The sequence below is a fragment of the Callionymus lyra genome, chromosome 8 (assembly GCF_982586985.1).
Source record: "Callionymus lyra chromosome 8, fCalLyr1.hap1.1, whole genome shotgun sequence".
NCBI lineage: Eukaryota > Metazoa > Chordata > Actinopteri > Syngnathiformes > Callionymidae > Callionymus > Callionymus lyra.
In genome coordinates this window covers 9,526,670-9,553,238 of record NC_141825.1, presented here as the reverse complement: position 1 = coordinate 9,553,238, position 26,569 = coordinate 9,526,670, and the positions used below count along the sequence as shown (strand labels likewise).

Genomic DNA, 26,569 nt, shown 5'->3' with positions numbered 1-26,569 from the left:
TGGGAAAAGTTTTAAATGAAAAAAGGTCATGTTTTTTTGATGGAAGTATTTTGATTTTACTTTGTTTGGAGGTCATTCCAGGGTGACTTCAGTGATCCGTCCATTTCATGAGCTCTCAGAAATCTGCCTGAATTCCATTGTGAATCGCAAAAATATCTGTTTCTATGTCAAGGTTTATGTAAATATGAACTTTTTATTATGTTATTTTTGTTAAAAGTTGGGTCAATTTTTCAACGTCTGGGAATTTACATATAAAATTTGCACCTAGAATATAAATGAAAGGTTCTCAGCTTTTAACACTAACTTTGTTCGTTTGACTATTTTATCATTATACTTTTTTTTTAAATGATTTGGGAAAATTGAAGTATGATTTCTGATGGTACCACCCTGTAACACGTCGATGTTTTAGCTATTACAAAGACACTGTTTATGACATCACAGACATCCGATAACTCAAACCACCACGGGGCCCAAGGTCTCCAGCAGGCAAATTCCTGAAGGCGATCAGATTCTTTTTTTTTACTAGGGTCAATTAAGCCAAAAATATTACCACCCTGTCAGAGAAACTGAAAGTTAATTATCAATTGTAAGTGTAGGGAATTGTACACTGAATACTAAACTTGCTGGATTAGCTAGTTGATAACACATTTGTTCGTAGTCTTTCTAGAATTAACCACCCTGTACTACTTTGTATGAAATAATTTTAAATATAATTTAAAAATCAGGGAAAGTGTCAGTCGTTCTGAAATAAATCGATGCATCAAGTCTTGAAATATGTGGTCTTGTCTGTTTTGATTTGGTAAAAATGAGTGACACCTATAAAAAATGATTACATTTGTGATATATTTTCCCATTGGGTCCCATGTCTCTAACATAATAGATTATTTATAGAAATGTTCTACTCAATTTCACTATAAAATACAACTTTAAAAAGTTTGTCAAATAAAAACATGAGTGAAAATAATGAAAATGTACCTTTTCAAATTGTGTTTTCATTGTGTATTTTAGTTTTACTGACCATTAAGTTATATCGATTGCTTCAGGATTTTCATCTTATTGTTTGATGTCTGTTCAATAATGACACATTTTCAATTGAAAAAAAAGGAATGTAGTTTTTTCTGATTCAATCTTTCCACTAGCTGTCATTTATATAGCATTTGTAAAATTCATGTCTTGCTCTCACCAAAATGGTACCACTGATATACATTACCGGAACTTAGCAAGAATTCTGACCATCTCTAGTAGAAGAACTCACATTTGCCCCGATCCTTAAAACTCTTTACTGGCTGCCAGTTTCTTTCAGGATCAACTTTAAAATTCTGGTTCTTACTTTCAGATCTATTCATGGTCAGACTGTGTTTGTCTCTATGTTGTCTTGACCTTTTAAGCATATATTTTATTGGGTCTTGTTTTGATTGTTTAAGCGCTTTGTGACCCTGGTCTGGAAAATAACTGCTCAAATAACTGTAACTTACTTACTTTAATCAAACATAAGAGCAGTTTTTTTTTTTTTTTGCATCGATCTAGTCGATCTAGTCCAAGGTCTGTCTAAGGTCCAGTGATATTTTCATGTTTAAACATTAAGGTAAACATAGAAATACTAATGTGCTGGGAAGATTCTGAGAGCGTCAGGCACCTGGGATAAGCTGTTGTTTTCAATCTGCACAACATCAAAAATGTATTAAAAGATAAACCAGTGGTTTACAAACCGCTGAGACACTTATTGTACAGAATCAAATTGGATTATAAAATTGACTATAAGCTGGCGTAGATGAAAGTGTTGGTAACATCCTGTCACTGCCATCACTCCAAAACGTTGGGGTTGTTTGCTGACCAAATGGACGAGATCGAAAAGGGGTTTCCTTTTAGATAGTAGCCGACATCCCAGTCACCAGCAGTCGGCAGTATTTCGTAAAAACAATCTAAACGCGTTTTCCATACTAAATGGTTTTTATGACTTATGACTATTCCCAGTGGACTGTGCTGTAGGGAAATGGATGCACATTACCTGTTGCATGGTTTGAGTTTGGAATTTGGCGTGACAGTTTTGAACAAAAGACAAAAACAACAGATGATATCTCAGAGGGGCTCATTGGCAAAGACCACATCCTAGGCATTTCTTGGAGATGCTGCCACTTGGTTTCAAAGAAAATGTTGCTTTCTTTACTCCACTTTTTACTATTACTTGAGTTTTTTTCATTATATTCAGGTGCTTTCTTATTGCTTCCACTTGAATTGTGTTGTATAGTATTTTACGGTAATGGGACTCCAGAGACTTGGGCGTGAAATGAAGTGGTACAATTAGAATCTTTTAGAATTTTGCAGAAAATCAAGTTTGTTCTACACCAACCTGTTGTGAGTCCAGAATGGCTCGTCCTTATACGATGCTTTTCAATGCTTACTGAGAGTCATATATTCTAGACCAGGGGGTCACCAAGGTGGTCCATGCGATCACCAAAGGCCTCTCCAAAAAATATGTTTTATCATGTTTTATTTTGCGTTTCCTTTCTTTTTGCCTCCTTTGGTAATTATTGAAGAGTCAAAAATGTGATCAGTGTCTGTTATCTTGACCTTTAAAGTATATGCTTTATTGAATATTGTTTTTATTGTTTAAGTGCTTTGTGACCCTGTTCTGGCAAAGCGCTATATAAATACAAATTACTTACTTACTTACTTACTTATTACTTCATCACCCATAATAATATATATATTAAGGTATTTCAAAAGTATGTAACAAACCGATGGTATTCCTTTGGGTCGAACAGTTCCCATTGACACAGTTGATTATTACCGAAATGTTGGTTTTCGACTATTATTTCACCCTTTTGAAATCCCTCAACTAATGGCAGGAGGTTGCAATGCACTAGCTTAACCATCAGGAGCTATCAGGAGTTATGCATCCTACTCAGGTACAGTACTGGGGCTCATTACCACCAATATTCTAAAATGCGTTTGGCTTATTATTACTTTAGAACAGTCCGCTACCACTTTCAATTTAAACCCAGGACTTAGCTTTGATTCAGAAGCTCTGGGCCATCAATCTTGTCTGATGAATGACACGTCAGAAACTTGGATCTGATTTGAGGGGTTTTCGTCCAAAACACTGCATTAGCGCAAAGAAAAAACAAGACGTCCGCCATCTCTGGTGACATTTTTCTCTTCACTTTGTGTTCGTTCTCCATTAATTTCCTGCCACTAATAACCTTGAGCAAATGACTGGAGCCCTTCCACTCGTCATTAGTTATATTCATTATCAGGGAAGAAGTTCAGTGTTCATGTACTTTTCACCTTCGTTTAATGTTTGTCGAACTCTTGCCTGTTATTTCTCATTTATGGGTTTTAATAATTGCCTCTTCCTTTTTTATACTTTTTGTTGATCTGTTTCCATTTGATATTCTCCATCAGTCTTAGTTAAATTGTATGTATTGAGACATTTTCAGCGATAGTCACAGTTGTACACTTCCAATCATACACACTTTTGTTTCGTGTACATTATACACTTGCAATAGCATGAAAGTAAGTAAGCGATATTTGTAGAGTGCTTTTCCAGACCAGGGTCACAAAGCACTTAAACCATCAAAAAATACCAATACAATATATACTTTAAAGGTCAAGACAACACAGAGACAAGCACAAGAGTCTCAGAGAATCAAGTAAAAGCCTGTACAAATGAAAGTGTCTTAAGATGTTTCTCGAAGGAGTCAGTAGATCATCAAACACAGAGGGAGAGGAAGATCGTTCCAAAGCTTAGGAGCAACAGCCTGGAAGGATTTCTCTCCTCTGGTCCTGAACTGTGTTCAGGAACCATCAGTAGATTCTGATCCACAGACCTCAGAGCCCGAGCAGGGGTGTAAGGCTGGATCAGATCACTGATGTAAAACTGTGAGTCTGACCATGAATAGATCTGAAAGTAAGAACCAGAATTTTAAAATGGATCCTGAAAGAAACTGGAAGCCAGTGAAGAGTTTTAATGATCGGAGAAATGTGAGTTCTTCTACTAGAGCGGGTCAGAATTCTCGCTGCAGAGTTCTGTATCAACTGCAGGCAAAAAACAAAAAACCTTAACAAAAAATATTTATGATAATCAGCAATTGATCGTTTTAATTATCCATATTAAGACTTTTAATTGACTTATTTATTGGATTATTTTTTCATTATATGTAACAAGATAAGAACTATGTTCGCAACACTTTACACAATTTTTAACGTTGACATTATTTTCACAGACCAGCCTTCATGGTGTGACAGGTATACTGTGAAACAAAAGTAGGATCATTTGTTGTCCTTTTTTTTTTCAATTGATCATCTTGTTTTGTTATTCACTCACTTTTGCTAGTTGAGCCCATTAACAAATGCCTTATTTATTGGAGGATCTGGTTCTAAAGGATGCTAACTGTCCGATAGATCAGGATTATTACTCCTCCTTAGTTTAGAGTTAAGCTTCTACATGAGTGAGTTTAGCTTCACATCTTTAGAGTTTAATGACGACTTATTTATGTTGTTTTTATTTCAAGTTAAAGGCATGGGAGAGAAAATCTTTTTATTAGTTCATAATGGAGGCCAAACATAATGTATTTACTTTTACCTGAAAGGACACGTGAGTCTGAATTTGATTTTGTCTTTTCATTATTTGAGGCTCAATTCATCTTAATTATCTTTGTCCGAATCTAAATTTTACTCATATTGTCAATTGTAAAATCCATAATCTCTGTCCCTTATCTTAAAGATCCTTAAGACAGGAAGTACACAGTCTAATAACATATAATAAAATGATGATATTTAATGTAGCCATTAGCTAGACAACCCTATCTGGCTTCAAGAAGAAAGAAAAACCAAATTAAGTTTTCTGATCATAAGGTCATTTCCTTAAATCATCTCTGGTATAATGACAACTGAAGCTCCACCTTTGTGTGTGTGTGTGCGTGTGTGTGTGTGTGTGTGTGTGTGTGTGTGTGTGTGTGTGTGTGTGTGTGTGTGTGTGTGTGTGTGTGTGTGTGTGTGTGTGTGTGTGTGTGTGTGTGTGTGTGTGTGTGTGTGTGTGTGTGTGTGTGTGTGTGTGTGTGTGTGTTTATGTGTGTGTGTATGTATCATGTCACATGACACAAAGAGGAACTACGTTTTTTAATAAAGCACAAGAACACACCCTTTTTTTTTTTTTTTTTAAAGAAGGAAATGCAAAGTACGACGCGATGGTGGGAAAGATAGAGCTCGTCTGTGTGTGCACCTTCAAGAGAAATGTGTGTTGAAGGGCCACGCTGGATTGTGTGTAGTGAGGAAGGAGATAAGATGTGTGTGTGTGTGAGAGTGTGTGTGTGTGTGTGAGTAAGAGAAAAGAGGAAAGAAAGAAGTGAGATGGGAAGGAGAGGGTGGGAGGAAGAGAAAGAAATGGGGTGATGTGTGTGTTGTGTGTGTGTGTGTGTGTGTGTCTGTGAGGGGGGGTGATGGGGAGTCGGTGGTGGTGGTGGTGGGGGGGGCAGCCACAGTCAGTTCTGATAACAGCAACAGTAGGAGGAGGATGAGCCGTGGGACCGCCCCACTCGCCCATAGATATAAATAGGAGGTGGATTTTTTTACTCCACTCATTTCTCCTGAAGGATGAGATCCCTGAAACACCTCAAACATCACTCCAGGAGCAATGTGGTGAGTGTGTGACCTCCACATGCCAATGCTTTACGGGTGCTGGGGGGGTGGGGGGGGAGGCAGGTATGGGGGCGTGGGGTAGAGGGGTGTAAGGGCGAGTAGTTTAGCACTTTGTTGGTAATCAAAGTTGTGCGTCTCAGTTTACTTTGCGAAAGTGTCGCAGTGTTGTTGTTGTTGAGTTTGTCGAGTCGGTGTTTTGTAACTTTAAAAGTCGGGACGCTCGCCGTCGCCACCCTTCCTCCCTTGTCATCTGTCTTCCTCCTCTTTCATTTTGTCAGCCTTTCATTTGCCCGTGCCTTTTCTTTCTGTATCTCTTCCCTTCTTTCTCACTCACTCCGTCTTTCTGTCTCTCTCCAGCCCTCCCTCCCTCCCTCCTCCACTCACCCCCCCCCCAGCCGCTCGCCCTCCTCCGCCTCCCATCTCCCTTTCCTTTCTCTCTTCTCTGTGCTCACTCAATCTCTCCTTCCCTCCCCTTCTTCTCCTCCTCCCCTCTTTCTTTATCTTTCAGCCCCTCCATCTCATTTCTCTCTTCGTCTCCCACCCTCCCTCCCCCGCCTGCCGCTCTTTCCTTACCTCCCTCCCTCTTCTTTCTCTCATTCACTCACTCACACACACACACACACATGCTTTCAAATACACACCCTCTTTCCTTTTCTTTTCTCACAAACACAGTCTGCCTCTCTGTCTGACTACTTTAAAAGCAGTAATTATAAATGACGTGGTTATCAGGGCATCCAGGTCGACTCCCCTCACCCACACACACCTTTACATTTTCTTCTTTTCTTCCTACATTTTTTTTCTTCCTCCCCTCCACCATTGTATCCGCAGAGGAAGCAGCTTGTGCTTTTAAAGAGTCTGAAAAGAAAAAGTCTGGCGAGAGTTTCTCTTCAGCTCAGCTGCTTCATTCTTCATTCGATCCAGAAGTTTTTAACTCTTCCACATCCATATGCGATTCTGTGACATTCCTACAAGTCTGTGAACGGGTCTCGTTGGGATGGTCTCCATGAGCGATGGTGGGCTCTGGAGCCGAGGCGCTTCCGACAACAACCCTGTAGTGATGTGTGGTGGAGACTTTTGGTCGCGTCCAAGTGCGTGAAGCTTCAGACCCCACAGGAAGTGTCCAGGACAGTCGACGGAAGCGGACTTCCTGGTCGTGGCCCCGGCATCCTCCTTGTTGCGGGCGGTTATTATTCCGTGGCCCCGTCAAGGAAGGAAGCCGGCGCGCTAACACACATCATCTGACTTATCTGATCGCTTCATCGAAACGCTCCTGAGGAATGAAACTCTCATTTCAGAGCTGCAGCCCAAATAGAAGGTGAACATATCAAAAATATTGTCCTTCACTCGTATGGCCCCTCACTGCTGCTGCTCACTTGGCCGGTTACTAAATACAGACAACCATAGTCACTCAACCATACTTATTAGAGTTGGTAGGTGCCAGGGGCGGATCTGGAAAATACATATTTGAGGGCTGGAAAATGTGACAGATGTATAGACTGGATTCAACAGTTTGATGGAAAGACGAGGGTTTTCTTTTACGACTACCAACCTTTGACGCCCCCTAGATCCGGGCCATGGCAGGTACAAGCGTTGGCAGCTTTGACAATCGGAAGTGACCGGACTACCACGTGGTTGACACACCTCATTTTTTCCGACTGAAGTTTCTGTTCCGGAAACTTTAGCCGTTAGCCAATACAGTTATTTAACCATAAATGTTTCTTCATCACTTGAATTGTACTCTTTGTTTTTTATTCAAAGTAATGTGAAATTAGATACTTTTTTTGGGAGGTTTTATTTGTCTCTGTGCCTTCTAGTTATGTCTGTGATTTTGTTGCGTTTTGTAGTTTAATTTTAGTTTAATTTTAGCCTCACTTTTAGTAGAAAACAAATACTTAAGTTTATTTATATATTAACGGTTTCTTGTTTAAATATAGAAATGTATAGCGACTGCTTGAACTCGACGACTACATTTGCTCTGTTGGTTGTGTAACGTCATGTCAGTCAACATAGGAACTTTAGCTGAACAGTTGTCTAAGTTCAGTAAGATATATTTTTCTTTGTTGCTTCAATCCATGTTGTAAAATACAAAACAAGATAAACATAATACTCATTTAATTTTCAAAAGTGTCTTAGTCAGTCTTCTGCTTTCAACCCGCTTGAAAATAAACATTTGTTGTATAGTTTAAGCGGCTAAAAAAGGAGGAAATGCTGTGAGGAAATGTTTTGCAATGACCAGAAAAGGAGAAGAAACTAGTTCTTCTTTAAATGTAAATAAGTAAGTAAGTAATATTTATTTATAGAGCGCTTTTCCAGACCAGGGTCACAAAGCGCTTAAACAATCAAAATAATATTAAATGAAATATATACTTAAAGGTCAAGATAACACAGAGAATAACGCAGGAGTTCCAGAAAATTGAGGAAAAGCCTGAACAAATGAAATAAAATGTCTGGCTAAAACTTCGACATGTACCAATTGTATGATTTGAACGTTTTTTTTTGTTGATCTGACACTTTGACGTCCCTGCAGGAGGAGAGTGGGTGTCTGGTGCGGACTTACCCGAAGGTGACCGACGGGCCCGTGGACGTGGGAACGCAGACGGAGCCGGTGGTGGTTCTGTCTCTGGCCCAGGCCGCCGTCCTCGGCCTCATATCCCAAAATGAGATCTTCGGCGCCACCATCGCTCCCAACGGATTCTACACGGGGGAGTCCAAGGAGGGCGCCCAGAACCACTCGGACGCCACGGAGTACGAATACGCCGATCAGCTGATCGGCGCCAACGGGGACTACCTGCCCGAGCCCACGGGCAACGCGCAGCCGCACTGCAGCGACGCGAGGCGGCGGGCGAGGACGAAGCGGCCGAGAAACGGCGGCGAGTTGACGTCGCGTCCGCACAAGCAGCCGCTGGTCAAAGGGGAACGGCTGGACGTGGAGGCTTCCTGCGCCCACGTGCAAGAGAGGCGCAGTCCTGGCAAAGAGGGGGATCCTGCCCCGAAAGCACCTCTCAAAGAGGAGCACTCCTGCGGAAACTGTTCTTCGTGCCTTCAGAGGCCGCCCTCAGGTCGACAGGAAAGCAGGGAAAAGGAGGTGAAGGAAGTCGTGGCGGTGCAGGAAGAGGAGGCCCTGAACCTCAAGACCACCGGAGATAACGGAAGTCCTTTAGGGAACCGGTTCTACGAGTCGCAGGAGGCCAACTACGAGCCGGCCGACATGTCCATGCAGGCGGAGTACGAGGAGAACCACCAGGCCCCGCTGTGGTCCGACCCCGAGGGCCTGGCCCGGCGGATGCAGATCGACCGCCTGGACATCAACGTGCAGATCGACGAGTCGTACTGCGTGGACGTGGGCGAGGGGCTCAAGCGGTGGAAGTGCCGCATGTGCGAGAAGTCGTACACGTCCAAGTACAACCTGGTGACCCACATCCTGGGCCACAGCGGGATCAAGCCGCACGAGTGCGTCCACTGCGGCAAGCTGTTCAAGCAGCCCAGCCACCTGCAGACCCACCTGCTGACCCACCAGGGGACGCGGCCCCACAAGTGCACGGTGTGCGAGAAGGCCTTCACGCAGACCAGCCACCTGAAGAGGCACATGCTGCAGCACACGGACGTGAAGCCGTACAGCTGCCGCTTCTGCGGCCGCGGCTTCGCCTACCCCAGCGAGCTCCGGACCCACGAGAACAAGCACGAGAACGGCCAGTGCCACGTCTGCACCCAGTGCGGCATGGAGCTCCCCACCTACGCCCACCTCAAGCGCCACCTGGCCTCCCACCAGGGACCCACATCCTACCAGTGCACCGAGTGCAACAAGTCCTTCGCCTACCGGAGTCAGCTGCAGAACCACCTGATGAAGCACCAGAACGTGCGGCCGTACGTCTGCCCTGAGTGCGGCATGGAGTTCGTCCAGATCCACCACCTGCGGCAGCACGCGCTGACTCACAAGGTAAAACCTCCTCGTCGTCCTGGAAGTCTGGATTAATGTAGCGGCTGCTTTGTCAACATCCTCTTCACAAGGATTATGACTCAACCTTCTCACCCCCCTCGACACTTTTTTTTAAAATGTGTTGTGAGTTACAGCGTCTTTGTTTAGGGCAGGGGCGTCAAACTGATCCAGAAAAAGGGCCGAGACGGTGCAGGATTTTGTTCCAACCAGTCAAGCACACGGTGTTAACTAATCAGGTGTCGGCTTAAACAAGCAACACCTGACTTGACAATCAATTGATTACTGTATCCAGACGCCTGATTGGTTCAACTATATGTGCCTGAATGGTTGGATCCAAAACCTGCACCGTCTCGGCCCTTTTCTGGACCGGTTCTATTATTCCCACTTTGATCTTGAAGTCTTTCCTTCTCACTTTTCCAGCTAATGTTCCAAACTGTTTCTTCTTTACTTTGAAACGTCAGGGCATGAAGGAGTTCAAGTGCGACGTCTGCGCCCGGGAGTTCACGCTCTCGGCCAACCTGAAGCGACACATGCTGATCCACGCCAGCGTCCGACCCTTCCAGTGCCACGTCTGCTTCAAGACCTTCGTCCAGAAGCAGACGCTGAAGACGCACATGATTGTCCACCTGCCCGTCAAGCCCTTCAAATGCAAGGTGGGTGGGGGCGATCGGATCCAGAGAAGGGGGTCGATTGAGAGGTTGTTTTTTTGTATTTGGTGTGTGTGTGACGTGTGCGTGTCCTCCTCAGGTGTGCGGGAAGTCCTTCAACCGAATGTACAACCTGCTGGGCCACATGCACCTGCACGCCGGCAGCAAACCCTTCAAGTGTCCTTACTGCTCCAGCAAGTTCAACCTGAAGGGGAACCTCAGCCGACACATGAAGGTCAAGCACGGCATCATGGACGCCACGATAGAGGGACAAGGTGAGTCCTGCAGAAGAATCAATGAATGAACCCTAAACACAACGACAAACTACCAAACAACATTTGAAGCAAACAAGTTTTTTCATTTGTTATCTTCAGCGATCTTTCTCTTTCCTGTCGTCACAACTGCTTTAATTATTTATTTTGGATGTGCTTTGAGTGTTTTTTTTCTCTCATATTTTTCGTTTGTGTTTTTTGTCCATGTTACCCTACTGTGTTAATGTGGGTTTATTTGAGCTTTGGTGTTTGGTATGTGTACTTTTGTTTTCTTTTTCATTTCTTTAGTTTTTGTGTTGTTTAGAAGCTTGTGTTTTCTCTCTCTTCTTGTCTGATCTTTGTGTTGTTTTTCTTTGCGCTTTTCTCTCACAAGTGAGTCATTTTGGTGTTTCAACGTTAAAGGCGTTCATTTATTGTTTGATTTCCTTTACGGTTTGTTGTTTGGTTTATGTCGTTGTGTGTGTGTTTTTTTTCTGTTTTTCTTCCAGCGTGTGTTTTTTAGTTTTGGTGTTTCCAACACCTAACTTTGCTTAAGTGTAGGTTTTATTGTGATTTTCGGTTTGAAATGTGTTTGTGTCATTTGTTTCCTTTCATTTTGGCGTTTGCCCTTTGTTCTTCGGTTTGCATTTCCTCTTTCGGTGTTATTTTCGTTTGTGTTATGTTTTTCTCTCACGAGTGCGTCATTTTGGTGTTTCCAAGTTAAAGGTGAAGTTCCAAGTTAAATTTTTTGTTTGATTTCCTTTTCGTTTTGTTGTAATTAGTTCGCTTTATGTCATTGTGTGTGTGTGGTTTTCTTTTTTGTCTTTTTTTGCTGTTTTGCTTCTCGTGTGTTATTTAGTTTTGGTGTTTCCAACACTTTTCTTATCTATCCGGTGGTGTTTTTTTTTGTTGGTTTTCAGTTTGAGAAATGTTTGTGTCATTTGTTTTTCTTGTATGTTTCCTTTAGCGTTGCTGTTATTCAAGTGTTCTTTCGGTTTGCATTTCCTCCTTCGTCGTTGTTTTTGCTTTGTTCTTCCGAATATCTGTGGGGTTTTTTGTGTGTTTTTTTTTTTGGAGTTTTATGTGTCAACGAGTTTACGTGTCATATTGTGAATGAACTCCTCGTGCTTTTGTCTCCTTTGGTGTCCGTGTTTCCGTTGTTATTTAAGAGAGAACTTCATCATCATGAGATACAAAACGACCTCAGCTTCACATCTATTTAAAACTGCAGGATCAAGTTGATTGAGTGAACAACAGCGCCCCCTACTTAGACTCCACTTATCTCCACGGGTGTCAGTAAAAATAGACTCTGTCAGCTCAGACTGATACTGAGGCGACTGACACTCGTCTGGCCAGTGCGGGGGGGGATCAGCTGTTATTTTTTTGGGGGGTACGACTCACACTTGTGTCTTTTGTTTCCCTCCATCAGAGCCGCCCCAAGACCCCGAAGCCCCCGAGGACTACGAGGAGAGCTTCGACTTCAGCGAGCGAGAGAACCGGGCCAACAACACCAACACGCCCGACAAAATATCTCCTATGGAATATTACAGCACATACGGGAAGGGGGCCGGACGATGCAGCACCGCATAGGTCACGACATCGAAGCCCCCTTCTAGGATCTAATGAGAAAAAAAAAACAGGGTTTGGGGTTTAAATCCCAGCTCGAAAACGCACACTCACGTACACTGGAGCGGCTCAGGCCGCGACACCATTTGGAATATCCTCGTTACAAAAAACACTACTGAGAAGAAAAAGCACATTTATGAACTGCACTTAAGTCACTGAGACAATCCCACGAGGCCGCTTGGGTTCCGATCGCCAAGGGTCCGAAAAAGGAGGAATCTCAACTTGCCAAAGGTTATTTAGAAAATGTTCAATATTGTTTTTTATACTGTGACCCCCTGGAACCCCCCCGTGATTTCGCCATATCCTGTATTTTACTGTACAGAATGTTCCAGACGCGCCAGGTTTCACGATCGAGTTCGAACGCCTTTTACTGATCACTGGTTCTTTGAATGTAAATGTTTGAATGTCTGAAGATGCTTAAGGAAATAAAGCGTTGAGAACTTGAGGCTGAAGTTTACACAGGTGTTTAGATTTGTTAATGTATTTTACAAGGTTATTTTTTTGTATTTATTTACTGCATAAATGCTTCACTTTATCACAAATTGATTCATTTACTGACAGATCATAAATAAGTCATGAAAAAAATATTAAATATTAACTAATAATTGATTAAACTAAAACCTGTATAATGAAAATACTTCAGTTAAGCATATTGAAGTAATGCAAGGAAATCAATCTCTAAAACTGTACTTTAATACATTCGATTAATACTTTATTAATCCCTGATTTAAATTTTTATATTTTATTAGTAGTGATGAACACAAATAAATATTTTTAATTACTTTTTGATCAGATATATTAAAAAAAATGTTTTATAGTGTAAAAAATAAAGTAAATGTTTAATAAAGTTGACAATAGTTTATATTGTGTACCTGTGAAAGAGTTTCTTCAATGTTATCGCATATTCCTTTAACTTAATGATCGATCATACTATATATATATTTTTTTTTTCAAGACAGCTGAAAGAGGGACAACACAAAATTAAAAAAAACGTAACTTCTGCTAGACGAAAAATAACAAAAATGTGTCGTGACAAATTCAACAACCAAAAAGGGGTAAAAAAAAAAAATACACACCGTGTTTCAATGAGCGCTCACTAAACATTTCTATCATACAATTAATTTGGCTTATAATAATAATGATGAATGAAATAAGACTAAAGTAAGAAAGTACTCTAATGATATGACAAATCAGCTTAAGAATAATTATTTTCAAATACTTAGTTAAATGTATTAAACACATAAATAAAACTCGATTTTACTTTAGATGCGTTATTTTGTCACAAAAAAAAAACTTGAAGTCAAAAAAGGTTTGTCCCCGAAACAAATGTCTCTCCTACACACACAAACACGACTACACACACACACACACACACACACACACAACACAAAACCTTCACGTTCCTCCCGTACAAGTGGATGAATCTCTGGAATCTCTGGCTCTCAAATAAATGAGAGAAATATGAAGTGGGCCAGTACGTCTGTGAGCAGATCATCCATCATGCCGCTCGGCCGGTCCCAGTGATGGACGACGAGCGGTCGACATGTGACAGGGCCGTGGACCCCGTGGGAAATGATTTTGGAGGGGGGTTCGTGGGGGGGTGGAATGGGAAATGATGCTCAATATATGCAGCGGAAATATTCCACAGACAAAGCAGGAGGGAGTCCTCGTGGAGAATTTTTTATCTCAAACGTCGTGTTTTTTTTTAAGTCTTGTTTAACGATCAATGAGGGGAAACTTATATTAATACTTATTAACTTTTTATAAAAACTTCGTCTACTGACTGAGAACCTCACAGGGTGAAACATCTATAGAACATGTTTAACTCAAGGATCAGGGGCCAAAAAAATCCGGCTGTAGATTAATTTAAGACACATGTAAGATTATCACCTGTAATCTTAACATCTTCATTTTCCGTAATGTCTGGCGTTAGATTATCCCTCAGTTGGATGTCAAACTCCTGCCTGATTTGCAACATGTTGGATTATTTCTCTCGAGATCCTTCATAATACTAACTTAAGTGTTGCACTTTAAAACATTATCATGTGGTAGATTCTTTAATCCTTCCACTTAGTTGCGCTAGATTTTCCTGAAGAGATTCAATCTAATGTTAGACAATTCATTCATATTTGGGATTTAGACTCAATTGTTTAAAAGGTGTTGGATTATTGTTCATTTCAGCCATTATATTATATTTTCAAAGGCCTCATCTGTAGGTGCGAGAGGTTCTCCTACACTTGTCCCGCGGGCTGTCCAGGGTGTCCCGCCCCCCTCTCATCACCACGATGGGACCGAACAAGAATGAAAGATTCTCGGCTTGTACTGCACGTCAGGGACTTTAATGAAAGAACTTGAGGATTGGAACACACCTCTCTTCTAATCCAAACTAAATCTTTATACAGACGAACAAAACAAACCTGTCCCGACAAGAGACCTTTGAAGCGTCTCAAACGATAATTCAAGAGTTTTCTTTGTGCAGAAGACGACGTTGAGTGGGTCAAACTAGGTTTATTGACAAGTGCGTTTGACAGGCTTCAGTCTGGCTCGAGGCGTTACAGAAGGATGAACACAGTACTTCACATTACAAATATAAAACCTTGCAAATATGGGACAGATTGAGTCTGAAGGGACGCCCTGGACTACCGGACTCTAAATACTAGACAGTACGTTACGCGTCCTTCAGATGAAACGTTTGGGAATCGAATGACCTTTTTTTTTTCTTCTTCTTCAAGTTAAAAATGAGGTACAAAACAACGTGACAGCGCCACCTACAGGCCGACGGTGCTAGTCCTTCATTTGCCGATGGCCTTGTCCAGATTTGTCTTGATGGCGTCCAGGAAGTCTGTGGTGTTGACGTAGTGCTCGTTCAGCTTGACGCTGTGAAGGAAGAGGGCGGAGCTTGTTAGAGTTTGGAGAGACACTCGAACCCTTGACGTTCATTCACAAAATTAATATTAAATTTTCGCAGTATAAAAATTCCTTACTAATAAAAACACATTTTTTCATCATTCATTCGACTTCATCAAACAACTTCTGGAATAATACAAACGTAACCCTTTGAACAGTAAACATTGATGTGCTCAATTCGCTTCTTCTCCACCAGAGGCCGCCATTTCTCACTTATAAATGCAAGTTCAGCAAAAAAAAGTATTTAAATTAACCTTGTTTTATTTAAAAAGTTAAGTTTATTTTAAAAACTACAGCAAAATGTTGCAGGACTTACTTGGGGAGGCCGTGGATGCAGCCTGCGAGATCCTTGGTCATGGTTCCGCTCTCGACTGTCTCCACGCACACTCTCTCCAGAGTCTGGGAGAACCTGGAAGACGACGAAGGCGTCAGAGATGTCTGAAGATTCCAGAAAAGACAAGAATCTCCCTTACTTGATGAGGTCTGGGTTTCCGTCCAGCTTCCCACGATGCTCCAGGCCTCTGGTCCAGGCAAAGATGCTGGCGATGGGGTTGGTGCTGGTGGGTCTTCCCTGGAATGATAGTTAAAGGTCACACTGAGGTCATGCGTTTGTGGAGAAGGAAGGCAAACTCTTAACCTACTAACTCAAACTTAATTGTTACCACTTTGTTCACATGTTGGCACAAACACAGGAAAATGTGTAGTTATACAACACCACCACTAGAGGGCGGTATGGTCACAATTGTAAACTACTTTGGCCACGCTTTGTTACTGGGTTTTGGTAGAGAGTCAAAATGTTTCCAGGAATCACATAAATAGGCAAACATTCATTAACCTTCTGGTGCTCGCGGTAGTGCCTGGTCACGGTGCCGTGGGCCGCCTCGGCCTCGATGGTCTTGCCGTCGGGGCAAATCAGGACGGAGGTCATGAGTCCCAGAGAACCGAAACCTTTGAAGACACAAAACATGATATTCAAAATCCAGTGGTTCACTCAAGTGATCCATCATCATCATCATCATCATCTCCAACCTTGAGCCAGGATGTCAGACTGGACGTCTCCGTCGTAGTTCTTGCAGGCCCACACGAAGGCCCCTGAGGACTTGAGAACTTGGGCGACCATGTCGTCGATGAGCCGGTGCTCGTACCAGATCTTCAGCTTGTCAAACTGGGGCTTGTAGTTCCTGCGGGGAAACCAACACAGTCATGGATCCAGAAGATCGATACTCATGTGACGCAGCGGGAGATGAAAACACACTTCTGGAAGATGTCCTCGAAGATGTCCTTGAAGCGGCCGTCGTACGCCTTCAGGATGGTGTTCTTGGTGCTCATGTACAGCGGCCACTTCTTGTTGATGGCGTACTGGAAGCAGCTGTGGGCGAACCCGGTGATGGACTGATGGCGGGAAAAAAAAAGAAAAAGCGATTGGAACAGCAATGCAAGTGAACGACCTCGTCTTTGACAAGTTGAAAGTCAACCTCGTGACCTCTCGTGTTGTTACACCAAACAAGAGTCGGCAAGAGCAAACATCAGTAGCAGAGCCGGTTGATAAGAGTCAACTCGCCCCAGGAAACGCGCTTTAAGTCCCGTCATTAACATACCAGTGACTCAACCGCTTAGTTAATCATCACGTTTTATTTATTTCACTTTCATGTGTCGTCTCATGACCTTTCACTGCTGCACTTCAAAAACGTTTTCATGGAAGCTCATATAACCGAGAGTGAAAACATTATAAAGCAGAAACGGCATCTTAGAGAACGAGTCACATCTTACCTAGATCTCACTCAAGCAAAATAACTGTGCTGTAGTACTTTCTTCAACACCTACAGTTGTTCTGTAACGCCACCTGCTGTCTGACCAAAGTTGTTGCTGTCAATGAGATCTTAAATTCTTAAAAACATCAAATTAATTGGATAAAATAAAAGTACGGGAAACAATATTGCGTTTACTTACACATGTAAATGTGCATCTTGGTAGAGTCTGTGCTCTCTTGGTCCCTTTTTTTAGTTTTCAATGAACCCTTTGATATTGAGCCTAAAAATTCAATTCTTTTTTGGCATTTTGATTTTTAGGAAATCAAACTTCTTCTAGTAAAGCAAATGAAACAAACCAACAATTCCTTCCAATTGTGGTTCAAAAACCAAAGCCGTTGACAGACCATTATGATTAAACGTGTTATAGCTTCATAGACAGCTTGAGGTTTCTCTTCGACAACCCCTCACGGTTTAGACTAGTAACGTCAATGTGCTACAACAACTGAGCCGGTCGTTTATTTTCCAACCGACTATGCTGCACATCTGACTGAGACCTTTACTTGTGAGACACATGTTCTGTCTTTAAAAAAATGTTTTTGAATCAACAGAAACGGATAGTTCTAGAACACAGAAATGTGAAAAGACCCGAGTTATAATTTATTGTAAACCTTGTTTTATTTATTGATTTGATTTTGCTTCCTCACCTCGTCCGTGTTGTACATTCCCATTCCACAGCCGCCTGCAGGGAAGTCGTACACTTCCCACTCTTTGCCGGCGCTGCCGTCCGCTGGTGAGAAGATGATCTTGAACTTGCCGGGCGTGTCCACCACGAAGTCTGTCGCCCTGTACTGTAGCAAGGCATTTTTTGTCCGCGTCAAACAGATGTGATGGGAAAACAAAAAGTATGTTTTTTCTTTTTTTTAAAGGACTCACCTGATCACCGAAGGCGTGTCTGCCAATGGTGATGGGCTGCGTCCAGCCGGGGACCAGTCTGGGAATGTTCTTGCAGATGATTGGCTCGCGGAAGACGGTGCCGCCCAGGATGTTCCTGATGGTACCGTTGGGGCTCTTCCACATCTTCTTCAGGCTGAACTCTTTTTTAAAACATGAAAAAAACATTAACATTTTCCCCGCTCGTTCAGTAAAGAGTCTTTAAACTCGCTATACCGCACCGACAACTCTTTCCTCGTCGGGTGTGATGGTGGCACACTTCACCGCCACGTTGTACTTCAGAGTGGCCAGAGCCGAGTCGATGGTGACCTGGTCGTCGGTCTGGTCGCGGTAGGGCAGACCCAGGTCGTAGTACTTGAGCTCGACATCCACGTTGTTCAAGATGAGCTTGAATGAGGGAATGAAGAATATTCAACTTGATTCAGGAGAGAAAACATCGGGGTACACAGGTGGCATCATGTCAGCTTCAGCTCCCCGTCAGAAGCTCCTCCCACAGACACGTTCAGAACTAATCGTCCTGCTGCCCTCAAACGTTACCCTCCCCCTGACCCAGGAGGGTGTCTAGTTTAAAAATAAACCAGTCACACCAGCTTACGTTTTGTCTGAGCCCGTGGTCTGAGACTCACCTTCTCCTTGATGAACTCCCAGATGATCCTGGTCATCTCGTCTCCGTCCATCTCCACCACCGGCTGAGACACTTTGATCCTTTTGTCGGCATCTTAAGAGACAAAAGGTTTTTCTTAAAATGCATTTAAAAATATTTAATTTAAGTAGTTCTAACATGACAATAGATCTGTCTTAGATCATTCCAATGACATCAAAATATTTATTCATTTAGAGCCAGAGGCTGAAAAACATTTAGTGCAAAGCCAACAACAGTATTTGTAAGTCAATATTTGTTCCTTTTTGCACATGAATTACAGGAAATGGGACATTTAGCCATTTTAACTTGATTTAGAAAAGGCTGCATGAGAGTCGGTGACAACAAAAACACCGGCACAAAAAAAATAGTTGGAAAGAGCAGCACCAATAATTTAATTTAGTCCTCTTGATATGTTCAAATTCTGACCCAGGGTGCATCTGTGGACCTGTTTGTTAAGATGTTTTTCAGGCTCCTAAAACACAGGCAGCTCCTCAAAATTGAACTTAAATGAAAAACAAATTAGCCACTTGACAAGATCAATTATATTTCTTATTGCGATGCAGAAATAGTTCTACCAATTAGCCTCATGAAGAAGAGTCAGTCAATCATGTCGAAGCCAGTTTGAAATGCCTTACGATCGTAACTTCATAGCAAGAGATCTCTTGATACAATTGTCCTGATCTTGTCTGCCATCAACAGTCCTGCAGTAAACCTACTTAGTCATCGGAAACTTATTTCAATGGATGTTTAGACTAGAACTTGTTCCGTAGATGAATTGCAATCCAAGTCAGACTCCGCCTAAATGTGACCCTGCTGCACTGCTCTAAAATGGAAATGACAAAAAACAGACTAAGCAGCGCAACGTTGTTATGCAGCAAGATGTGAAACTGTATGCACCGAATAAGAAAACTCACTTGATGGATCAACAATAAATGCCTGAAAGCAGATTCACTCAATCATGAATCATTTCAGCAGAATAATCCACTGACTTAAACATCAATATGATTTTTGCACATGCATTGATTCGATTGGAACCTCACATTTTGGGTCCAACCAAATAAGGATATTTGAGCATGTGCAACTTAAAAACAAGATTCACACAGACGATTGATTCATCTTTGGTGAATCACAAACCCGACAAGACAAGTTCAAATGTGAAAAGAGATCAACAGACAGGTCTTGTGAAATTTCTAGACTGGAATTTCAATCATCTTGTTGCCAAATTGACAATCAGCCAAAAATCAGATTTGATTACAAGTTTACAAAATCAGCCAGTCCACCATTAGGGCATTACATTCACCAATAATTTCCAAAAGTTGAATTTTAACAGACACATTCTACACGCTTCTACACACGCATGCGCGTTTTACACAACAGCATACTTCTGTAAGGTCAAGCAAGTCCATAATTGGGAATGTTATTTGCTACCAAAGCCTATGAAATGCTCAACTTGATTTCCTTCAAGATTTTATTCTATAAAGTATTTTCAGTGGCAGATAAGCTATCATATAATGCTGATATTTAACAGGTATCCAACAAAGTAAACCAGCAGGTCACAGCTATTTTCGGTAGTCAAGTTAAATGTAAAGAACACAAGCAATGAAATGATAATTTAGCAAAAACCGAACTACACTGCATTTAGGAAAACGACAGCTAACCCTTGTAACACAGGCACCTGTCGCTACATCCTTAGTTCCGTTCCAGACACTTGAACCCGCAGTGACACGTGGTGTCTGAAAATAACCTGATCGGAAAGTCTCCAGTGTTCTCCAGCCTAGATTCCATGTTTGAACACCAGTTTTTCTTTTGGCAAAATGGAGAAATCTGCAGCATTAATACACCCCTTCTTTATAGTGGTGCACTGCTGTGCGTTTTGAGAGATTTAGCCTCATGTCAACTGCAGCTGCTTAAACAGGACTGCAGAGCCGACTGTGCAGGAGAGTGTGTGGGGGGGGAGCTTGAGTTGTTACGCAACCTCAGCCGCTATCAACAAAGCAGCTGAAGGACGAGCTGAACAGAGTCATGTGAGCCGGCATCATCTTACTGCACACAGCGGCGCCAAGACAATCCTTCACCATTCGCTTCTTTAGACAAATTGAGCGTACACATTTTAAATAACGAGTAGATACTATGAATAAGTATTTGAAAAATAAAGAGATTATACTGTACATCTCTAGGGAACAGAAATTAGATCTCAATAACAAGTTCAAGTGAAAGTTCTTAAATGGATTATAGTGCATTACGGCAAATCTGTTTACAGTAGCCCATGTTTAGCTTGAACCTGGATCATTTTAAACATAAACATACTTAACTAAGTAAGACATACTGTAAACTGAATAACATTTTTGATTTGTTTTAATTTTTTCATGATGGAAAAAGTTGTGAAAATAAAAGTTGTGATGTCCTATGAAATGCTACATGCATTTCTATACATACATTTTCTCACACCATAATGGCAACCGATGGTATTTCACTATCCATTTAATACACAAAGTTAGTGTAGCAATTTCATACCACACATGGACCCGCAACGCTAATGAAAAGTAAACAAATAAAACCAAGAATCCCAAGCCACCGATTATCCACTAAATACCCATTTCCAGGTTGAATTACAGTAGCACATTGCAGACTATACAATCCTCTTAGGCAGACGTGGGTCATTTAAGTACATTTTATGTCGACCATTTTCTCTTTACTTGCTTTATATTATTCAAATGTTTCTATATTTTGAGTCTTTGGTTGACGGAGCCTCACAACTGTCATGGTATACAGTATATCCTACGGATATATGCAGATTTAAGAATATGACATACTTTATAAAAGTTACTTTAATTGATGGACTAAATATAACATGAACCAAAGAAGTAAATTAAAACAAAGACACAGCTGGTTAAAAGTTCAAATCCCAGTGAGACAACCATTGTGAAGACTCACGTTTAAATATAATGTCAACAAAGCTGACCCAACTATTGATTTAATTTCTGAAAAGTTAAGAGTGTAACTTCCTCCAGCTGACAATCCCGTCGCACACTCCCGATTCAGTTGTGTTTAAGTCAAGGTCAGACGTTGAAAGTGACATACGACCCTTCCATTAATCTTTAACATCCAGATAACCGAAGTTTTAACTGTAGCCACTGAAGTAACGACTGAGTGAGGGAACCATCTTAAGATTTAAACAAACCACCACAGGTCACTTTGTCATTCATATCATTAAGTTCTGGTAACGACCCTTACAATTAACTAAATTACCTTAACTTTCTGCTACCGAAAATAACAATGCTGCTGAATAAATCAATGGCATAATAAAGATGTGTCATAGTTGTACAATAGTCATCCTCTACAAAATTGCGTTAAGATAACTATGCATACATCTATGACAAAGTTAATGAAAAAGAGTGTAGAATGAAAATTTAACAGGTAGCCAGTGGTAGAAAAAAGGTTTACCTTGGTTTGTCAGTTTAGATTATTAAAGACAGTTTGGTTCTTGTGTCCTTGCATAAGTGCTGTACATCTATTTACTGCCATCTTCACCTGCCATCGTGTTATTTTAAATACTCAGCTGACTCTCTGAGCCATGAATGTCAAATGATCCTTTTCATTTCACTGAAACATGTCAAAGTATTGTTTATGGTGCAAACTGCGTTACTTACAGTAAATGTAAAGCTGATAAAAAGTAAACACAGACAATTAAGTACAACAATTATGTGTGCATTTTCTAAATTTAAGAAAGCACATCCTGTTTTTCCCAGGGATCATTACAAGTTTATTTTTTTGTTGTTGTTGATGTTCCATTTAAGAGATTATCCTCGGGAAATATTGGTACATCGTCAAAGTCATATGTCCTTGAACTAACCCAGACAGGTGAGTATATAAAACACTGATGGGTGTCAGGTTTCCACTCTGCAAACGTGTGTAGAGACCATGTGATGAGGCTGGTGTCCTAGAAGAACCCCCTTGCCTGGTTCACCTGGTTCATGCATGACATTTCTTTTTTAAATCATGGAGTCCAACAGCACACTGAGCTAGAGTTATGCAACAACCAGAGACATATGTGGCATGATGGTGCTGGTCTGGATCAAACCCAAATGAAAGAGAGTGAGAGAGAGGGATCAGTGTGTAGGACAGGACCGGCAGCCATTGCTGTCTATAATGGAGACTCGTAAGCACCGACTGACCTTGGAAAACTTTTTTTTCAGTGTCACATGAGATAAGAAGCATCAGTCGTTTTTATTATCCATTCATCACAGCAGGGGTTTATACTTATACATTGTATATTTGGGATTAAATGTGTTTTTCCGGTCACTAGTTATCATTCGATGTGACGATCTTAAATAAGGTTTAACCAGGTTATGAACCAGGGTTTGAATCATGTATACATTGAGAAAAAGTTTAGGTCGAAGAAGACAAAGGACGTTGAAAGAAAGTAGTCCTGACCTCGTCTGACCCCCCAATGTGCAGATCCTCTGACCGTTATTGTGGCGCAGGAATGTGTTTATTTGTCCGTTAACGCGCGGTGTTTACAGCATCGTCCCGCGGGAGGTCATCGAGCAATAAACGGTTATTTGATGAACAGCATCCGCGGCGGAGCTAGCATTAGCCGCGCTAGCTACCGTTAGCCGCCGGCTCCAGCCTCCATTGACGCGTCAGAAAGAAAGATACGTTTCTTCTTCTTTTTTTTTTCTTTTTTTAATCTATCATTCATTGACTCAACTTTTCACTCACAGTTTCTCTGCTGCGAGGTCTGAGCGGCGGCCGGAGCGAGCACCGCCGGGCTCCTGGAGAACGCGGCGCCGGCGGACCTGGAGATAGAGCTGAGGACTTTCAAGTATCCGGCCATGGTTCGACCAGGACCGGGTGGAAACAGCGGGTTACAGACGGCGAGAGAGCGGGCGAGAGAAAGGGGGAGAAGGAAGGAGTGCGGCTCCGCAATATAGTGAGCCCGCAGAAGCAGCACCGCCCACCCGCCTCCCCCGGCGGGACACGCCGAGCGTGACGTCACACTGGACGAAAGCGGGATTTCTATTCTGTCGCAACATTAATAATAATAGAATACCAAAGAAAATGAAAACTTGAATTAATAAATATATTGTTCTAATTGGAAAAATATTTTTACGAAATATGTGCGAACTAAAAAACAATAAGTTATTTAATTCGTGTCGTATTACAAAAAACAAGCAATACTATAAAAATAAATGTTAATACGGAAAAACATCTGTTAAAAAAAACAGTCATAGGTTACTTTGAACTTTTACAAATGTTGCGATAGTTCTGAGATTCACCACCAGATGTCAGTGTTTCCAACTGTGTAAATTAAGTAAGTAAGTAAGTAATTTTTATTTGTATAGCGCTTTTCCAGACCAGGGTCACAAAGCGATTAAACAATCAAAACAATATTCGATAAAATATATACTTTAAAGATCAAGATAAAACTGAGAACACACAGAAGTTCCAGAAAATCAAGGAAAAGCCTGAAGAAATAAAAACGTCTTAATATGTTTCTTAAAGGAAAGTGATTTCTTTATTTATTATTATTATCCAAAATCTGGAACCTTTATTTACAGTTTCGTAAACACATGTGATTTTTTTAAAGTGATATCAATGCAGAAAAAATTAAAATAAAAGAAGATAACACGCAAAATAATATAAAGAAAAAAAAGAAACCATGTAGCAAGTAAGTTAGTAAGTAATTTGAATTTAGATAGCACTTTTCCAGACCAGGGTCACAAAGCGCTTAAACAACCAAAACAATACTACAATAAAATATATACTTTTTTTTTTTTTTTTTTAGAATCCCTTAAAGGTCAAGATAATACTGAGAACAACACAGGAGTCTCAGAAAATCAAGGCAGACATTCTGCAGCTCCTAAGTGTACATTAATGCTGTTATCCTTTGATACAATTTGAACCTATTAAAAAAAACGGCATATATGATTATCAGGGGTGAACTGCAAACTCTTTTTTAGTTATTCCACATAAAATACTGAATACATCCTCCATGTGTGGGTCTACATTTAGCAACACTTTAACATGTTCTACTTAAGTACGCAAACTTCCAATTGTAAACCTGGAAAAAAAAAAAAGAGTGACATTTCCAGGGATCACTCGTGCAGACGGAATCATTTACCGTCGTCTAATTTTAGCGGAGGAAACTTAACCATACCGGGAGAGAGAAGTGTGCAGAGCCATCACATGACTGTATTGGAGGTGAGCCAGCTAAAGGGAGACACGGGTCACCCTGACTGTGTTCTTCAGTGCACACAACAAGGCCTGCTTTGTTCACACCAGCAAGGCCCAGGAAGATAATATCCAAAAAATATATGTATTTGTTGACATGAGGTCAGTTAGCCACTTGTTTGGTGACACTTCCTCACGGTGAACTTTGAACTTCTGCTCTTTAAATCTTGACGCAAAGCTATAATCCCAAGACAGACACAAGGTGTCACCTTGTAAACCACTCTTGTTAAACCTGTTAGTGGACTTTCTTTTTTACGATCATCTTCCTACTCGTAATGACAATTACAGTTACTTAACCTCTCTTGAACTTGAATGCGTTTTTGAGTCTTGGATATTTTTGTCTCAATAGCAAAATTCGTGCTCCTCGACAGTAATTTACACATCACACTGTAACCACTGCTATTACTGTCATCTCGGTTATGCAGAATAGTTTCTTCTTTCTTTGCTAACCACGCACTTGAGTGTAGGAGTTGAGGTTATTGTTTGATGTAAAAATTTGACTCCTTCCTTATTCTAAAGCTCATGCAAAATGAAACTACACAATAAAGCACATTAGCGCCCTCTATTGGAGATTCCTAGAAGACACGCTGACCTTTTACACACTTTGTATAAATGCCACAATAACACAAATTCTGAACGTAAAATCTTAATTTTATTGCGCTTGTTTTTGCGAAATGGATCAAATAAGATGGATCATCAAAAACAAAAATCAAGTTTTGATTTTCTAATAATAAATCCTGAGAAGATGATAATGGAAATGAACATTTTTATGACACGTTTTATTTATTTTCTATTGGAACAATAACAACGGAGTAGTAAGTTGTCGTCTCGATAAGATTGAATTATAGTTTTGTGTTGCAAAATATTAATTTGTGTAATAAAATATTAATTAAACGTACGAATAGTTATCTTCTTTCTGTTTCAAGGTGAGGATTTATGGTTATTTGGCACTACATAACTGACCCTTGAATCAAACCTGGCACAATTTAAACTCAAAATTGTCCTGAAATGAACTTTTTTCTTTACAGTACATTTGGTGACGGTTGAATTTTTAGAAATTAAAAAGAAAATTAGATTGTGATTGAGGGTTAAAGGTAAAAAAAAATAAGAAAAATGTTGTGTAAAAATGTTGTGCATTTAAACAAACAGAAAAAAAACTATCTTTTTTCCTATAGGCAAGAGGAATGTGGGTCTATATACTTGCTTTATGGAATGAGACGCAAACTCCACATTAAGAGGAAGCAGCTTAGCTTAAATTTGAATTTTTTAAATATTTGTATATATGCTAAAACCTCCTAATTGTGAGAGCCACAATAAGATACTTAGTTATTATTCCTCCTCCCTGATCATATTTCCTCACTGAAGTGTTTCAGTTTTGTCTTCCTGTCGATTCCTCAATGCAACAAGAGTGTCTTGTGATTAAATCACAGGGTGAGAACAGACTACTCTAAATTCTGCTCCAACCACAGCAAGAGCAAACCCCGGCGGCGCCTCGGGGTCTCACTTGATGATGCTGCCGGGAAGCTGCGAGGACCAGAGTGTCTCCACGGTTGGTTTGATATAATCATAGCGACACCGATGACGATAATCATAACACGAGCAAGTGGCCCCAGGTAAGAGAGGGACTTGTTATAATGAGCATCTGTGCACCGCCGTCCTTTTTTTTCCACGTCGGAGGGATAAACAAGCCGAGAGCACAAGTGATAGACATTTATTTTTGAAATGTACAACATCTACTTACAAAATACTAGTGGTTTCTGCTCCACACAGTCATATGGAAGCAGTATGATCCTTAGTTCTGATTGCCATTAGCATGGAAATGACAAATATATTTACCTTATGTCCTTCAGTGAAGTACCAAACATAATCGTTTCACTCGCTTAAGGCATAATGTTGATTCCTTCATTTCCTCATTTCCAAGCTATATTAAAGAGATCGATTATTATATATACTTCTACCTCCGCCAAAGAGGTTATGTGTTC

At 41.0% G+C, this 26,569-nt stretch overlaps 2 protein-coding genes across 4 annotated transcripts in view; one reads left to right on the top strand and one right to left on the bottom strand.

Moving 5' to 3' along the window:
* The window catches only part of znf710a (zinc finger protein 710a), a 28,518-nt gene extending 15,960 nt beyond the window's left edge, over positions 1-12,558 (top strand). The window contains exons 1-5 of one of the 3 annotated variants that reach the window (XM_087798255.1): positions 5,224-5,640; positions 8,168-9,577; positions 10,039-10,230; positions 10,325-10,499; positions 11,905-12,558. In XM_087798255.1, the coding sequence (XP_087654381.1) occupies positions 5,596-5,640; positions 8,168-9,577; positions 10,039-10,230; positions 10,325-10,499; positions 11,905-12,065 (1,983 nt within the window). In that variant the 5' untranslated portion in view covers positions 5,224-5,595 and the 3' untranslated portion in view covers positions 12,066-12,558. Of the gene's footprint in view, positions 1-5,223; positions 5,647-8,167; positions 9,578-10,038; positions 10,231-10,324; positions 10,500-11,904 lie in introns of those variants that run through there. The other 2 variants (XM_087798253.1, XM_087798256.1) reach the window with 2 other exon arrangements.
* A 2,035-nt stretch (positions 12,559-14,593) lies between these two features.
* On the bottom strand, positions 14,594-23,270 carry idh2 (isocitrate dehydrogenase (NADP(+)) 2). The gene is made up of 11 exons (XM_087796864.1): positions 23,076-23,270; positions 18,337-18,428; positions 17,932-18,097; positions 17,693-17,853; positions 17,464-17,607; positions 16,264-16,400; positions 16,038-16,189; positions 15,844-15,956; positions 15,482-15,579; positions 15,325-15,417; positions 14,594-14,978 (listed from the first exon to the last, which is right to left on the bottom strand). Exons 1-11 carry the CDS (start codon positions 23,188-23,190, stop codon positions 14,894-14,896), a joined length of 1,356 nt encoding a protein of 451 aa, XP_087652990.1. The 5' UTR covers positions 23,191-23,270; the 3' UTR covers positions 14,594-14,893.
* Positions 23,271-26,569: the final 3,299 nt, after the last annotated feature.